This window comes from Erythrolamprus reginae, chromosome 10 (assembly GCF_031021105.1).
Source record: "Erythrolamprus reginae isolate rEryReg1 chromosome 10, rEryReg1.hap1, whole genome shotgun sequence".
NCBI classification, from domain to species: Eukaryota; Metazoa; Chordata; class Lepidosauria; order Squamata; family Dipsadidae; genus Erythrolamprus; species Erythrolamprus reginae.
Window position 1 is genome coordinate 23,181,911 of NC_091959.1, and position 16,349 is coordinate 23,198,259.

General features: G+C 45.3%; 1 protein-coding gene across 4 annotated transcripts in view; it reads left to right on the plus strand.

Annotated features, from left to right (window-relative positions):
• The first annotated feature begins 513 nt into the window (after positions 1-513).
• The window catches only part of FANCI (FA complementation group I), a 52,397-nt gene continuing 36,561 nt past the window's right edge, over positions 514-16,349 (plus strand). The window contains exons 1-13 of one of the 4 annotated variants that reach the window (XM_070762939.1): positions 514-575; positions 2,126-2,255; positions 6,030-6,102; positions 6,504-6,634; positions 7,654-7,810; positions 7,889-7,946; positions 10,009-10,050; positions 11,196-11,319; positions 11,456-11,541; positions 12,612-12,744; positions 13,623-13,715; positions 14,108-14,244; positions 14,871-15,051. In XM_070762939.1, the coding sequence (XP_070619040.1) occupies positions 2,172-2,255; positions 6,030-6,102; positions 6,504-6,634; positions 7,654-7,810; positions 7,889-7,946; positions 10,009-10,050; positions 11,196-11,319; positions 11,456-11,541; positions 12,612-12,744; positions 13,623-13,715; positions 14,108-14,244; positions 14,871-15,051 (1,299 nt within the window). In that variant the 5' untranslated portion in view covers positions 514-575; positions 2,126-2,171. Of the gene's footprint in view, positions 664-2,122; positions 2,256-6,029; positions 6,103-6,503; positions 6,635-7,653; positions 7,811-7,888; positions 7,947-10,008; positions 10,051-11,195; positions 11,320-11,455; positions 11,542-12,611; positions 12,745-13,622; positions 13,716-14,107; positions 14,245-14,870; positions 15,052-16,349 lie in introns of all 4 variants that reach the window. The other 3 variants (XM_070762940.1, XM_070762936.1, XM_070762938.1) reach the window with 3 other exon arrangements.

Consider the following 16,349-nt stretch of genomic DNA (forward strand, 5'->3'; position numbering starts at 1 on the left):
CCATTGCTTCTTGTTCTGCCTTCAGGTGCTTTGGAGAACAGCCTGACTCCCTCTTCTTTGTGGCAGCCTCTCAGATATTGGAACTTGACTCAAACCTCTTAAGACCTTAGGCGAGAGACTGTTTTTTTAAAAAAATACAAACCCTGCTGGATTTAAAAAAAAAAAAATCGCCTCGACCTTTGACAAGGAAAACTCGTGTAGTTACTAACGGCAGTGTTTCCCAACCTTGGCCACTTGAAGATATTTGGACTTCAACTCCCAGAATTCCCCAGCCAGCATTCGCATTCGCTGGCTAGGGAATTCTGGGAGTTGAAGTCCAAATATCTTCAAGTGGCCAAGGTTGGGAAATACTGACGAACGGGGGCTCGAACTCAGAACCTCCGAAGCTGTCGGACCTTGGCCAAAAGCGCGGCAAAGGTCCCATCCGGGTCTTTCAGTTGGCACCGCCTTCGGGGTGGTGAAGTTTGGAAACGTCAGACGTGACGGAAGGTGAAGCGGGGGATTGGTTGCTTAGGGAAACCAAAGTCCGTCCTTCCCTCCCCACCTCTCTCTTGAGAAGAGGCGGGGCTTGTTGTGTAAGTTCCTGGCGGGAGATTAGACCTTCGGGAAAAGTGGCGAGGAAGGCGGGGACGCCTCGATAGGGCCGGAGGAGAGGAAGGGAAGGTGGGGAAGAGCCACCAATTGGAGCAGGGGGTCCTGCGGGGCTTGGGGGGGGGGGAGGGCAGCGGAGGGGAGGGGGGATTTGGGGTGGAAGGAAGGGGGGTGTTGTGGGAAGGGGGCCAGACTATCAGACTATCATTGGGGCCAGACTATCAGACAATGCGGAGAGCTTATAGGGCGACAAGAGATCCCAGCCAATAGGAGCGAAGCAACGGGAAATGGGATTTTTTTTGGGGTGGGAGTGGGGTGGGTATTAGCTTGGGAGTCCTGCGGGGAGATCAGTGGGGGGGATTTGGGGGTGTCGGGAGCGGGGCTTGGAGGTCAGTCCCCCAATTGGGGCAGGGTCATGCAATGGGGGGAGTGTAGGGGTTTTTTGGGGGGTGTCAGTTGGGATGCAGCTTAAAGGTCAGTCCCCCAATTGGGGCAGGGTCCTGCAGGGGGGCAGTGGAAGAGAGAAGAGATCTGGGGGTGTCATTTGGGAAGGGGGCTTGGAAGTCAGTTCCCCATTTGGGGCAGGGTCCTGCAGGGGGGCAGTGGAAGAGAGAAGAGATCTGGGGGTGTCATTTGGGAGGGGGGCTTGGAAGTCAGTCTCCCAATTGGGGCAGGGTCCTACAGGAGGTGCAGAGGAAGGAAGGGGTAGGGGTCAGTCAATAAATCCATTGTGGCAAGAAGGATCAAAGTAGCCTCAGGCAATGTGGGAGGAGCTTACAGGTAGTCCTCAATTTATAATAACTCATTTAGTGACTGTTCGAAATTGCAATGGCACTGAAATGTGGCTGAGGACTCCTCAGGGGCCACCTAAAACCATGGGAAAAGACAAATTTCCCATGGTGTTAGGAACTAAAGCTTCTATTCCGGTGCCTTGGAGAAGGGCAGCATACAAATCTAATAAATAATAATCATAATCATAATAACAACATATTTTTACAAATCTGACCAATCAGGCATTTACAGTGGGTGTGTCCCACTGACTTTCCTGTCAATCAGTTTAAAACTCTGTTGGGAGAATTGGCGCTTGACTTAAGGTTGGGGGTCACCACTACATGAGAATCTGTATTAAAGGGTTGCGGCATTAGAAAGGTTGAGAACCACTGCGCCTAGAATCATGTGATCACACGGTGAGAAAGGTCATAAAATGCGGCAAAACTCACTTAACAAATGTTTCACTTAAGAACAGAAATTTGGGGATTGTAACTCGAGAACTACCTTGTATTGAGTGATGAGAGGTCACTTGGGCACCAGTCAATAGGGGTGAGGCAAGGGGGGCGGGCGTTATTTGGGGGAAATAGGAAGGGGTCACAGAGGGGCAATTAGGGGTTTCCCCAGAAATGGAATAGAGTAGAATAACTTTATTGCCACTTTGAATGTACACTAATCGTCAAGCATTAAAATGACAGCATTTCTTTGACCGAGGAAGCATAACAAATGGAGAACCTCTTTTAGTAAATGTCCTTTTTTCCAGAAGATTTGGTAAGCGACCCTAAAGCTTCCATTGAGCTCGCCCTGCCGTAATGGACCAGAAAATCTTGCTTCTGGCAGCAGAAGGGAACCCAGAACGCCTCCAATCGTGCCTGCAGAGCCTGAACGAAAAAGAGGTCAGCCCCAATTGCTTATCTCATATTCAGCCTCAACACCCGCCCCCCCCCCCCCCAGCGGTGAGCTACTAACCGGAACGCTAAATTGCGCTCGCCCTCATGGCTCGTAAGTGCTTCCGGGGCCAGCATGATTTAGCAAAATCACGCACGGAGCCACAGGTGCACCTGTGTTTCAGCAAGGTTTTTTTTGCTTCCGCGCATGCCAAAACATGGGAGCAATTTTGCTACTTCCACAGGTGCAGAAGCAAAACCACACTGACCCCACAAGCACTCATGAGCTGTGGCCGTGAGCGCAATTTAGCGTTCCGGCTAGTAGCCCACCACTGGCCCCACCCCAAAATATCCCATTATTCATGCATGGCTTTTGCCTTGAAATTGCTTTTTTTAAAAAGCATGTTTGTTCCTCAGGGACCGCCTTCTGCCGCACGAATCCCAGCGGCCAGTTAGGTCCCACAGAGTGGGTCTTCTCCGGGTCCCGTCAACTAAACAATGCCACTTGGCGGGACCCAGGGGAAGAGCCTTCTCTGTGGCGGCCCCGGCCCTCTGGAACCAACTCCCCCCAGAGATCAGAATTGCCCCCACCCTCCTTGCCTTTCGTAAGCTACTTAAAACCCACCTCTGCCGCCAGGCATGGGGGGAATTAAGACTTTTTCTCCCCCTAGGCCGTTACAACTGTATACAGTGATCCCCCGCTCGTTGCGAGGGTTCCGTTCCAGGAGCCCCCGCAACGAGCGGGTTTTCGCGAAGTAGCGATGCGGAAGTAAAAACACCGTCTGCGCATGTGCAGACGGTGTTTTTACTCCCACAGCGCTAGCGAGGAGCCGAAGATTGAGGACTCAGCTCGGAAGCTGCACGGGTGTTTTAAAAGGTCTCCGCCGGCATGGGGGGCTTCTTAGCACCCCCCCAAACCCGAGTTGGGGGTTCGGGAGGTGGTAGGAAGCCCCCCATGCCGGCGGAGACCTTTTAAAACACCCGTGCAGCTTCCGAGCTGAGTCCTCAAGCCAAGCGCAGAAGTTAGCCTTGAATCCCTTTGAATCCCGCCGCTTCTGCTGGATACGGGCGATGGGGGGGCGAGCTGCCACAGCCCCTGGCTTCCGCGTTGCTCGTCCCACCCACCGCCCGTATCCAGCAGAAGCTGCTGGATTCAAAGTGCTGCTGGAAGCCGCAGGCGAAAGGAGCTCGGGCATCGGAGCGCGGCGCCAGGCATTGTTCTCCGGACCCCGCCCGCTCAGCCCCGCGGCGGCCCTTTCCCTCTCCAGGCTGCGGGCGGGGTCCGGAGAACAATGCCCGAGCTCCTTTCGCCTGCGGCTCCCAGCCCACCGCCTGTCTCCTGCTGCCCGGTTTAGCCAGGACACGAGCGGCGAAATGACTTGGAGGAATGTGAAGATGAAACCGGCCGGTTTCAGCTTCACATTCCTCCAAGTCATTTCGCCGCTCGTGTCCTGGCTAAACCGGGCAGCAGGAGACAGGCTTTGAGTTTTGGCTGCGGGGGGAGAAGTAGGACTTTCCTAACTCCCTCGCCCCGCAGCCAAAACTCAAAGCCTGTCTCCAACGCGCGCTACGATTTTCCGGGCGAGCCAGGCTCAGCGGATCAAGGCAGCCGCTTGGGCCGAGAGGAGCCGGCCTTGATCCGCTGAGCCTGGCTGGCCCGGAAGATCGTAGCGCGCGTTGGCGGATCAAGGCCGGCTCCTCTCGGCCCAAGCGGCTGCCTTCCGTCACTGAGCCTGGGGTCCCGCGCCCCGGATCGGGCGGCTGCTGCTTTGCAAAGAGGCGCTTTTTTCCCTCCCAGCCCCGCGTGCAGATCCCGCGCGGCTTTTGTGTGTGTGTGTTTGTGATCTTTCCACGCGCTTTTGCGAGTTGTGCAAATTGGCGCTTTCGCTTCTTCCCCGCGCTCGGCTTCCTCCTTTTTTATTCCTTTGTTTGCCGGCGGCTCCAGGGCGCCCGCCGGGCCCGGCTTGCTTTGACCTCTCCCGGGCGGCCTCGGCATCCTTGGCGGCGAGCGGGGATCTTCCCCCCGCGAACGCAGGCAGGTGGTTGCGCGTGGCGCCCCGGGCTTTTTTAGGGGTGGTGGTTTTTATCCCCGTCTGCACCGGCTTTGCCAGGCTGCGATCGGGCGCTTGGAAGGGGAAGAGAAGCGTTGACAGACGCGGCGAACTTCCAGGGCTGGGGGTTTTTTATTTGCGCCCCGAGGGAGGAAGAGCCCCCGAAGTGACCCGCAGGAGCCGGGCGAAGCGGGCAGGCGGCGATCGCAAGACGCCGGCTTGGCTGCCGGGCTTTTCCGCCGGCACCTGAAGTGGAGCCCCCTTGGCCAAGCGCTCTGGGCGGCCGTCGCATCGGGCAGCCCGGGAGACCCCCGTCCGGCGCGCTACGATCTGGTCCCGCCCGATCCTCCTCCCTGAGGCAGCTCGCCCTCCCATGGCCGCTTCCTCCACCCTCTATTGCAAGTCCTCGCCACCGCAGCCAACGCGCGCTGCGATCTTCAAGCTGCCTTCCGTGACTGAGCCTGGCTGGCCCGGAAGATCGTAGCGCGCGTTGGCTGCAGCGGCGAGCGAAGCCAAGCCGGCAGCAATGTCGCCGCCGGTGCAGCCAACGCGCGCTACGATCTTCCGGGCCAGCCAGGCTCAGTCACGGAAGGCAGCTGCTTGGCCCGGGATGCTGGGCCGAAAGGAGCCGGGCTTGAAGATCGCAGCGCGCGTTGGCTGCGGTGGCGAGGGCTTGCAATAGAGGGTGGAGGAAGCGGCCATGGGAGGGCGAGCTGCCTCAGGGAGGAGGATCGGGCGGGACCAGGTGGGGGCTGGAATTTCTCCGCCAGGGCGAAGGGCGGGCGAGCGGGTGCTGGGGAGGGCTTCTCGCCCTCCCGACAGCAAGAGGGGGGAGCGAACGGCGTGGGCAGGCGAAGGGCGGGCGAGCGGCAGCGAGGAGTTTGCGTGGGCGGTGGGGAAACTCCTCGCTGACGCCAGCAAGAGGGGGAAGACCCAGGGAAGCCGCTGCCATCTACGCATGCGTGCAGGGCACGCATGCGTAGATGGTATTTTTGACTTCCGGGTTGAAAAATAGCGAAGTACCCTGTTCGCAATGGTTGGGGACGCAATAAACGGGGGATCACTGTATATAGTATGCTTGTATGTATGTTTGGTTTTTATATATTAAGGGGTTTTAATTTGCTTTTAGTATTGGATTTTATTGTACATTGTTTATGATTGTGGTTAGCCGCCCCGAGTTTTCGGAGAGGGGCGGCATATAAATCCAATAAAACTTGAAACTTGTTCTATCCTCACTAGCTTCTTCATGTTGATCCCCAGGTTATTTGTGTTATTTTCATTATTATTAAAAAAACAAGCGGGGAGGGTAGGGTTCATCAATAACAATATTGATATTTGTGATACTGAAATTGAAATGGATGTTTTCATAGAATATCAAACTAAAATCAGGAAACCATTATTAAGTCCATTAGTCATTAACATGAATATTTTGTATGTTTTAAAAGGCTTCTACCCAGGTTTATTGCCAACTGGGCTAGGTTGCCGTTTATGAAATAAGCTATCAATAGACTCCGCTACTGTGTCACTTCATTGTTTATGTCTAAGTTCTCATTCATTCATTTTTTCCAACATCTTCACCCTCTTGCAAAGATTACTCGTGATAATTTGCAGACTACATTATTAAGAAGACAATAAATATGCATGTTTTTATTCAAATTAAAACTGGGAATAATGATGGATGTAAAAGTTCAAAAGAATGACATGTTTCACAACTCTGTTCTCTTTGCTACAGTTGAATGACCTCATTACGAAACATGCTTTGAAGAAGAAGGGGATTGGTGCTGTTCTGAGAGGAATGTTCAAAGGTACTTACAAAGGACTAGTGGATTGATCTCTGGCCCAATGTCATGGCTATATGAAGCTAGTATTTTGAGCAAGTACATAAATAATATTTTTTTGACTACTGGGGACAACGGGCTGCTTGGTTACATTTTAATATCTGGGTTTCCTACCTTTTAAAATGTTATCAAAAGATAGGAAATCCAGATATTAAGCCTGTTCTGCTATTAGAACAGCCTAGCATCAAGTAATGGCTTATAAACAGTTGAAACTTTTTAAGCAACAAAGTATTGGGGAAGCAAATTACCCTATCCATTGATAAAGGAATGTACAAGCTTTCAGATTGCAAACTCCCACTTTTTTCTGTTTAAGCGGTTCAAAATTAACAACATGTTGTTGCTATTGTGTGGCGTGTGTTTTTGTTTAGGCTCTCCTTGCTCTCAACCGAAGGGTGTTTCCAGAAGACTAAGTATTTACAAACACTGTATTGAGTTAGTGGAATCAGGTGATCTGCAAGTGGAAATTGCATCTGAGATAGTAAGACTGCTTATGTTAGAGGTAATGTTTTTTTTTTAAAAAGTTTTTTTTAAAAAAAGTTTTTTTTTAACTCTCCCACATATACATCAATAACATCAAATATTAACATACCGTAGATTGCTTTTGCATTATCTAACAAATAGACATAATAATATATATACATATAAAATTATAAGGTTGTTGGTCTGTTTCCGCCACACCATACAACAACACACCCTTCTCTCCCTCTTTTCTTCCTTCTTTCTTCTTCTCTTCCCTACTTCTCTTGTCTTCTTTTCACTCTCTGAGAAAAATAATTCTGCAGGGCTTTTCCCTGAGTGACAGTGGGAATGATTGCTTTCTATATATTATATATTATTATTATTATTATTATTATTATTATTATTATTATTATTATTATTATTATTTAGATTTGTATGCCGCCCCTCTCCATAGACTCGGGGCGGCTCACAACAGTGACAAAAACAATATATATTGACAAATCTAATAATTAAAATCTAAGATAACAATTACACATTTAAAAATATAAAAGCAAGGAACCCCAGTATAAAAAACATACATACAGTCATATCATGCACTAGAACTCAGTTCCCCCATGCTTGATGACAGAGGTAGGTTTTAAGGAGTTTACGAAAGGCATCTATCTGTCTGTCCGTCCGTCCGTCCGTCCGTCCGTCCGTCCGTCCGTCCGTCCGTCCGTCCGTCCGTCCATCCATCCATCCATCCATCCATCCATCCATCTATCTATCTATCTATCTAACTATCTATCTATCCATCCATCTCCCTACCTATCTCCCTACCTATCTATCTATCGATCTATCTATCGATCTATCTAATTTATATGCCACCCAACTCCTCAAGGATTCTTAATTCCTCTTACTTTGCGAGATGATATTTCAGTTTGAGAGTAGAGGAGGTACTTTTGTGACACTTTTATAGTTGTTATAATGTAATTCAGAACTCATTTTTAAATTGCATGTGAAACCTCTTAATACATAATCAGATTTTTAAAAAAAAATAATATATTTTTAATATGTCAGGCTCATAAGCTTCCAGGGCTTACTCTGGCCGACTTGGCTATGTTGTTCATCGAAGCAATTAAAGGTGGCAGCCTATTGAGTGGCAAGTCTTTGGAACTCTTTCCTACGATTCTGACTGTGCTGGCTACATCTAAAGAGACCCTTGAATATGGAACGGGTAAGCCCTTTCCTCGTCCGCTTTCCTTCCTTCCTGTCTTTTGCTAACTAGCAACATTTAACGTATTCCCCCTTTCAGGTGAGCTGACCGGGGACGAATATAAGAAACAGCTGATTAATACCCTCTGTTCCAGCAGGTAAGTTTGTGCTTGCCAGACCAGATGCCATTTGGTGGCATCTGTTCTGGTGGTCAACTTAATGTAAAGTTCACATAATTGAACGGGTCCAAAGACGGGCTACAAGAATGGTGGAAGGTCTTAAGCATAAAACTTATCAGGAAAGACTTCATGAACTCAATCTGTATAGTCTGGAGGACAGAAGGAAAAGGGGGGACATGATCGAAACATTTAAATATATTAAAGGGTTAAATAAGGTCCAGGAGGAAAGTGTTTTTAATAGGAAAGTGAACACAAGAACAAGGGGACACAATCTGAAGTTAGTTGGGGGAAAGATCAAAAGCAACATGAGAAAATATTATTTTACTGAAAGAGTAGTAGATCCTTGGAACAAACTTCCAGCAGACGTGGTAGATAAATCCACAGTAACTGAATTTAAACATGCCTGGGATAAACATATATCCATCCTAAGATAAAATACATAAAATAGTATAAGGGCAGACTAGATGGACCATGAGGTCTTTTTCTGCCGTCAAACTTGTATATTTCTATGTTTCTAATTTACGTAGGCAAATGCAAAATTATTCATAAGTATTATTGCATTGGCATTCTTCAGTCTTGAAAGACCATGATATCATGCCCTGGGGAAGCATCATCATAATCATTATCATTATTATTATTGTTTCAAATTTCTAGGGCACCCTTCCCTAGGGGATTCAGGGCGACTTACAAGATAAAAGTCAATACAAAATATAATCATATCCATAAAACCCTGAATCCTAAAAACCCCATATTCAACACATTGTAAATCATCCAGTCACAGTCATACTATTGGCTGGAACAGAGTGTCAACGCTCAATGGCCCCAGGCCTGTCGGCAAAGGTATATTTTTAAAACCTTTCAAAAGGCCAGAAGAGTGGGGGCAGTGCAAATCTCTAGGAGGAATTGGTTCCAAAGGACTGGAGCTGGCACAGAGAAGGCCCCTTCCCCCAGGCCCTGCCAGACGACATTGCTGTACATGGAATCCCTCCATCCCTCTCCCTCCTGCTCTCTCTTCACAAGTATTTTATGAAGTGTCCTCATATTTCTTCCCATAGATAATGAGCAAACGTAATAGAATGTTTACTTTGGTATTAACTGGAAATGTTCATCATTACCATTTTCCTTGCAATACTCTCAGAATGTCTTAGAATTGAGTCTCAGAATGGAGCTTTCAAGTACCACTTTATAAATCAGTTTCTCTGTGGGTTTAGTTTATCAAACAAATAATAATAATAATAATAATAATAATAATAATAATAATAATAATAATTTATTAGATTTGTATGCCGCCCCTCTCCGAAGACTTGGGGCGGCTCACAACAATAATAAAAAACAATATTATAGTGAAACAAATCTAATATTAAAAAAGAAGCATATAAAACCCTATCATATTTAAAAACCAAACAACACATACATACCAAACATAAAATATAAAGAGCCTGGGGGAAAGGTGTCTCAACTCTCCCAGGCCTGGCGGTATAGGTGGGTCTTGAGTAGTTTACGAAAGACAAGGAGGGTGGGGGCAGTTCTAATCTCCGGGGGGAGTTGATTCCAGAGGGCCGGGGCCACAAAAAAGAAGGCTCTTCCCCTGGGGCCCACCAAACGACATTGTTTAGTCGACGGGACCTGGAGAAGGCCAACTGTGGGATTCGTATGGTAGCAGGCGGTTCCGGAGGTACTCTGGTCCAGTGCCATGTAGTGCTTTAAAGGTCATAACCAACACTTTGAATTGTGACCGGAAACTGATCGGCAGCCAATGCAGGCCACGGAGTGTTGTAGAAACGTGGGTGAAACTGGGAAGCCCCACGATGGCTCTCGCAGCCGTGTTCTGCACGATCTGAAGTTTCCGAACACTCTTCAAAGGTAGCCCCATGTAGAGAGCGTTGCAGTAATCGAACCTCGAGGTGATGAGGGGCATGAGCGACTGAGCAATGACTCCCTGTCCAAATAGGGTTTCTCTGGAGGTATCATATTTGTTATTGTATTTAGATTCAAAGTGGGAGGGGTTTTGTTTATTTATTTATTTATTTATTTTGGACAGGTGGACCCCTCAGTATGTGATCCATCTAACTTCCATGTTCAGGTAAGGTTCTTAACATTTCCTTTTTTGCTGTTTGTCTCTGACTTGGGATCAATTGCAGGGTGCACAGAGTTCTTCAATAACAGTCTATGCTTGGACTTCAAAAGGTGTTTTCGGCTTCCCTTGTGTCCCTTAAGTGAGAAAGGTTCCAAAGCAAAGCATTGGTGTCTGTCATTTTGGAAAGATCCAGGGGCTAAGGGATGCTTTTACATCTTTTCCTGAATTAGCTGATGAAACTGAAAAGAGCTTAGAAAGATTATTTGAATCAGGAGCCTCCAACCTTGGTAACTGTAAGACCTATGGACTTCAACTTCCAGAATTCCTCAGCCAGCTTTGCGTTCTGAATGGATTGTTGGTAACCTGTCCTGGTATGAGCTTTGTTGATTAGTTAATTAGCAGCCATTAATCCAGTTTTGCTGGCTGAGGAATTCTGGGAGTTGAAGTCCACTAGTCTTAAAGTTGCCAAGGTTGGAGACCCCTGGTTTAAGGTGATCAAAGTTCAGATTATTTGGACCAAATCCAGTCATGTCTAGACTAGTCTTTGTCTGCTTTCTTTAAATGAAAAAATGATTGTGGGAAAAGGATATTATACAAGTCTGACCTGGATTACTTTAGAATGCCAAGCTAGGATCAAAACATCTGTATTCAAATCCCGATCTAGCTACAAGTTTATTCATTGATATTATCTTTCATTGGCTGGATCCATATACTCTGTTAACTAATAGCTTTGTTTTAACTTTAGTTTGTGACTAAGCCACAATGGTCCATCATTTAAGTCATGTTTTGCAGTCCAGAATACCTCAATTTATAAGATATAGTGAGTCAAAAACCAAACAAAATTATGAAGTGTAATGTGTGCCAGACAGAGTTGTAATAGAGTTGGCAGTTTCATAAAATTGATAAAATAAATTAATCTGGTCTTTCAGCTGACTGCTTCAGGTTCACTGTAAAGATTAACCGAGAAGGGGAGAACCCATTCTGTTCCTTGGAGCTTTGAAGAAAGACAATATACTGTATAAGAATAACATATAAATGAATGAATGAATGAATGAATGAATGAATGTACAGTATATGTTACTCTGTTACTTCTGATGTAAATGTACTGTTTTCTGAAAAGGCATCAATCTGTCTTTTGTTTCACTATGCAGGGATGTTCCTTTGAGTAAAGAAGAACTTCAATTTGTGGTAGAAAAGATCTTAAGAATGTTTTCAAAGTTAGATCTCCAGGAAATCCCACCTTTAGTATATCAGCTGTTGCTGCTTTCTTCAAAGGTAGTGCTTTGGGGGGGGGGGATTGCCTATCTAAATTTTTCTAATGTCATAATTTAATGGCTCAGAGGAATTATCCCGTTTACCCAAAGACTTGGCATTATGAGTTATGTAACACAGTTATCTCGTAACTTCTCAGGGTAGCAAGAAAAACGTTTTGGAAGGGATTGTCAACTTTTTCAACCAGATGGATAAAAAGCAAAAAGAAGAGCAGAAAGATTCAGAGTAAGTTATTTCTTTCTCGCCCTCCCTCTCTCAGTCTCTCTCTCTCTCTCTTTTTCTTTTTAAAAAATGGTTTTTGTTAAACATTTTTCACCTTTAAAAACAAAAATCAACAACATAAACAGGAAAAAAAACCCAAGACAAATATAACAGTGTAAAGTAGTTTTACAGCCATCTGTATCAGCATATATTTTCTGTAACGATTATAATACTAATTGTTTAATAATAATAATAATAATAATAATAATAATAATAATAATAATAATGTTACTTTGATTAATGTTTAATCAATACTACTTTAAAATTCCTATTTCTTATTTTAGTTTCTGTTTTTTGACCACATACATTCTATTCCATTCTTTGTCATAGTCCAAATCTTTTAACTCCATACTCATTTGGCCCATTTATCCACATTCAAGTATCTTTCTGGTTTCTATTTCCTCTGAAGGGCATATTAGCCTTTTTCCAATTTTGTGCGAGAGCAATTCTTGCAGCAATTAATATGTGTAGTGTTATATATTGAATTTTTTTATTCATTTTCAAATCTAACATTCCTAATGAAAACAGTTCCGGTTTCAATTCTATCTTTTGTTCCAAAATCTCTTCCAGCCATTTCTTGATTTTACACCAATATTTTCTTGCGTTGGCAATGATACATCCAAAACAATTGGCAATGATATATCTTAGTAAAATGGTGAACTACACGGAACTTTTGGATAAAAAAGGAGAAGTAAAATCGGCTCAAGATTTGAAAACAAGGAATAAATATAGATTGGTGGTCTTATTTACAAATTAAGATGAGGTTCAAAAAAGATCGTCAACAATACAAAACTGTGATATCCATTGCCCTTTGTTGAAGCAGACATATTGCCTTTACTTCTTGTTACAAACTTCCAGCAGACGTGGTTGGTAAATCCACAGTAACTGAATTTAAACATGCCTGGGATAAACATATATCCATCCTAAGATAAAATACAGGAAATAGTATAAGGGCAGACTAGATGGACCATGAAGTCTTTTGGTGCCGTCAATCTCCTATGTTTCTATGTTAAAACTGGAATTCAATCTTCAAGATCCCTGGAACTTGAACAAGCTACAGTGCCCTTAGAACAACTCCGCCACGTGGAAGGCACCATCATTCTTCATGTTGTACTAGCGATCAACCTGGACCATGAGCTAGGAAAGGAGTTAATAAAATACTTAAAGGTATGTTAGTCATCTTTTGGCTATGATGAGGGGGGCATTTACCCAGATTTGCCTGGTGCACCAGTTGCAGCCCTATTTGGACAGGGAGTCTTTACTCACAGTCACTCATGCCCTTATCACCTTGAGGTTCGGCTACTGCGATGCTCTCTACATGGGGCTACCTTTGAAGAGTGTTTGGAAACTGCAAATCGTCCAAAATGCAGCCGTGCGAGCAGTCATGGGCCTTCCGAGATATGCCCATGTTTCTCCAGCACTGCACAGACTGCATTGGCTGCCAACTGGTTTCCGGGCACAATTCAAAGTGTTGGTTTTGACCTACAAAGCCCTACCTGGCACGGGACCGGATTACTTGCGGGACCGTGAGTCCCAGCGACCGGTTAGGTCCCACAGAGTTGGCCTTTTCCAGGTCCCCTCAACTAGAGAATGTCATTTGGCGGGGCCTAGGGGAAGAGCCTTCTTTGTGGGTGCTCCGCCCCTCTGGAAGCAGCTGTCGCAACAAATTCACACTGCTTCCAACCCCTCGCCTTTCACAAGAGTCTAAAGACTCATTTATGCCGCTAGGTTTGGAACCATTAGACTAACCCCCTGGCTGACAAAATATAATGTATGCTGTTGCATGAATGGGAATGATTGATTTTTAATGCCTTTGGGTTTTTAGTTTAATTAGTTAAATGAATTGGATTAGGAAGTTTATATTGTTTTTTATATGTTGTAAGCTGCCCTGAGTCCTCGGAGAGGGGCGGCGTATAAATCCAATAAATAAATATTAAATGCAGAATTCAGGAGACCAAGCTGATCTCGGGCAAGCAATATGGCATTATTTCTTTGTAAATAGAAAGTCCTCTTAAATTGCTCTGCATTGTTTCGATGCCTCCTAGACAGAGCAGCAAGGAAATCCTGAGAAAGCCCTCTGCCCCTTCAGTGTGACCATTCTGCTTTCAATGGCCAGAATACACCGATTTAAAGAACAGGTATGTCCATCTTTCTAGATGTTGAGTGTCTCTCAGTCAAGTTCAGAAAACTTGGCCATGCTGTTGTATTTAGTTATGAGCCACCGTGGTGCAGTGGTTAGAGTGTAGTACTGCAAGCTACGTCTGCTGACTGCCAGCTGCCTTCAATTTGGCAGTTTGAATCAAGGTTGGGTCAGCCTTCCATCCTTCCGAGGAGGGTAAAATGACCTAGATTATTGGGGGCAATATGCTGACGCTGTAAATCACTTACAGAGGGGCTGTAAAAGCACTGTGAAGCGGTATATCAGTGCTATTGCTGTTGTTGTGCTTATTGTGTAGTCAATTTCCTGAATTGTTTCCTTCAAGATACTGATGGAGGGAAGTCTTAATTACTCATTCTCGTGGTATTTTAGATATTTGACTTTCTGAAAACATCAGTCATGAAAACTTTCAAGGACAAACAGTGTCTTCAGGGCTCCAGGTTTCTGCAGGATTTAACTCCTCTACAGTATGATATATCTGACATGTTTTTGGAAGTTGTAGCGAACAGGTGAGTTACTGCGACAGCCTGTCAGTTAAGAGCAATTAATGCAAGGAAGTTTCCCTTTTCCTCCTGTTAATTCCCCACGTAAACCATGATGCTTTGTAACCAACATATTTATAAGATTTTTTTAAAAGTACAGATGTAGAATAATAATAACTTAATAATAATAATAATTTATTAGATTTGTATGCCGCCCCTCTCCGAAGACTTGGGGCGGCTCACAACAATAATAAAAAACAATTATGCATCGAAACAAATGTAATATTAAAAAAGAAGCATATAAAACCCTATCATATTTAAAACCAAACAACACATATGTATCAAACATAAAATATAAAAAGCTTGGGGGAAGGTGTCTCAATTCCTCCATGCCTGGCGTATAGGTGGGTCATGAGTAGTTTACGAAATACACGGAGTTCTAATCTCCGGGAAGAGTTGATTCCAGAGGGCCAGGGCCGCCACAGAGAAGGCTCTTCCCCTGGGGCCCCCCCCAAACGACATTGTTTAGTCGACGGGACCTGGAGAAGGCCAACTTTGTGGGACCGTATCGGTCGCTGGGATTCGTACCTTTATTGTGCTTTTTTCCCCCTCTCTCACTCTCTCTCTCTTACTCTTTCTGATGTCCCACCCAGCGTGTTTGGCTGGGATCATGTGACTCAGGGTCTAGTAGAACTTGGATTTATCCTGATGGACTCTTATGGGCCAAAAAGACTTTTTGGAGGTAAAGCCACGGAAAACAACCATATTCTGCCCAAAACTCCAGCCCAGCAAGTGTGTAAATTGGGAGCTGATATCCTCTTGGAAACTTTCAAGGTAAATTGTATGATGCTGTAGATATAACGTTAAGACTTTTTTTCTTCTGTTGATATAGAATTTCTTCAAATTCTTATAATAGTTAGAAATTGTTCTGTCTGGGTTCCCCCAGACCTCAACACCAACTGGAAAAAACAGCCAGACACTCTGGTAAAAGCCAAAAGTATTTTATAACTGGAAAAAATAAGCACAGAGGAAAACCTGTTCTTCCCAACAGACAGGATATAATACGGTACAGCAGGGTCCTGATGTCCAGACAATACAGCAAGCTTCTTGCTGGAACCCCCCCCCCCCCAAGGTTTCAATAGTCAAAGGCACAAACCAGGATTCCAAGACGCCAAAGTTCACAGTCAGGTCCCACGACTCTCAAAGATAAAACTCCACAAGCCAGGAAGGGTGGATCTGCCTTTTAGCCTTTCCCAAGAGCACCACACCCAAACCCAGCTGTTGCCACTTTAATGCTGAAAGTATTTAGCCAATTGATTCCGTCTCTGAGTAGCTCTTCGTTGTCGCAGATCAATTATGGCTTGTGCACTTTCCTCTAAGGAATCCAGGCTGCTTGCTGGGGAGAGCTCCCCCTGGTGGGACTCTGGCTGTCCTCCCTCTTCTTCAGCCTGGGATTCCTCCTCCTCGTCTGTCTGTACCTCCTGTTCCTCAGCCTCTCCCTCTGAGCTGGAAACCGACAGAAGGTCAGCCGTTCCCGGAGGGGCCTCAGACGGAACCACAACACAAATATTTCTAGATTGTCTTTGAAGGCAAAACTCAAGCTGTTTTGATATTTCTTCGTTCTCAAATTAAAATATAAATTATTATTTTTTTTCTTAACCCTGCCTCTTACTATCTATGGGAAACAGGAAACAACAACAGGAGCAACACCTTGCACGGAATTTAGTTCAAGGCAAATCTGAGGCTAAAGGCACAGCATGTTTTTGCTTTTAGGTGTAAAGCCAACTTTCATTGATAAATATTATTTGAATAATTAAAACAAGAGGAGGGCAACCTACCTGGGAAAGTAGAATTAATATATCGTGAGGAAATCCAGAACCAAAGGCATCACCACCATAGAGACGCCCTCTTTTTCACAAATGCATCAAGGTGTTTATAGATGCAATTTCTGTGTTGATCAGTGGATTGGGGACAGTGGTCAAAATTACTACCCGTTCTGTGGGTGTGAATTGGTGGGCATGGCTGGGGAAAGATACTGTAAAATCTCCAATCTCTCCCAATCAGCTGGGACTCGGGAGGCGGAGAATAGATGGGGGCGGGGCCAGTCAGAGGTGGTATTTACCAGTTCTCCG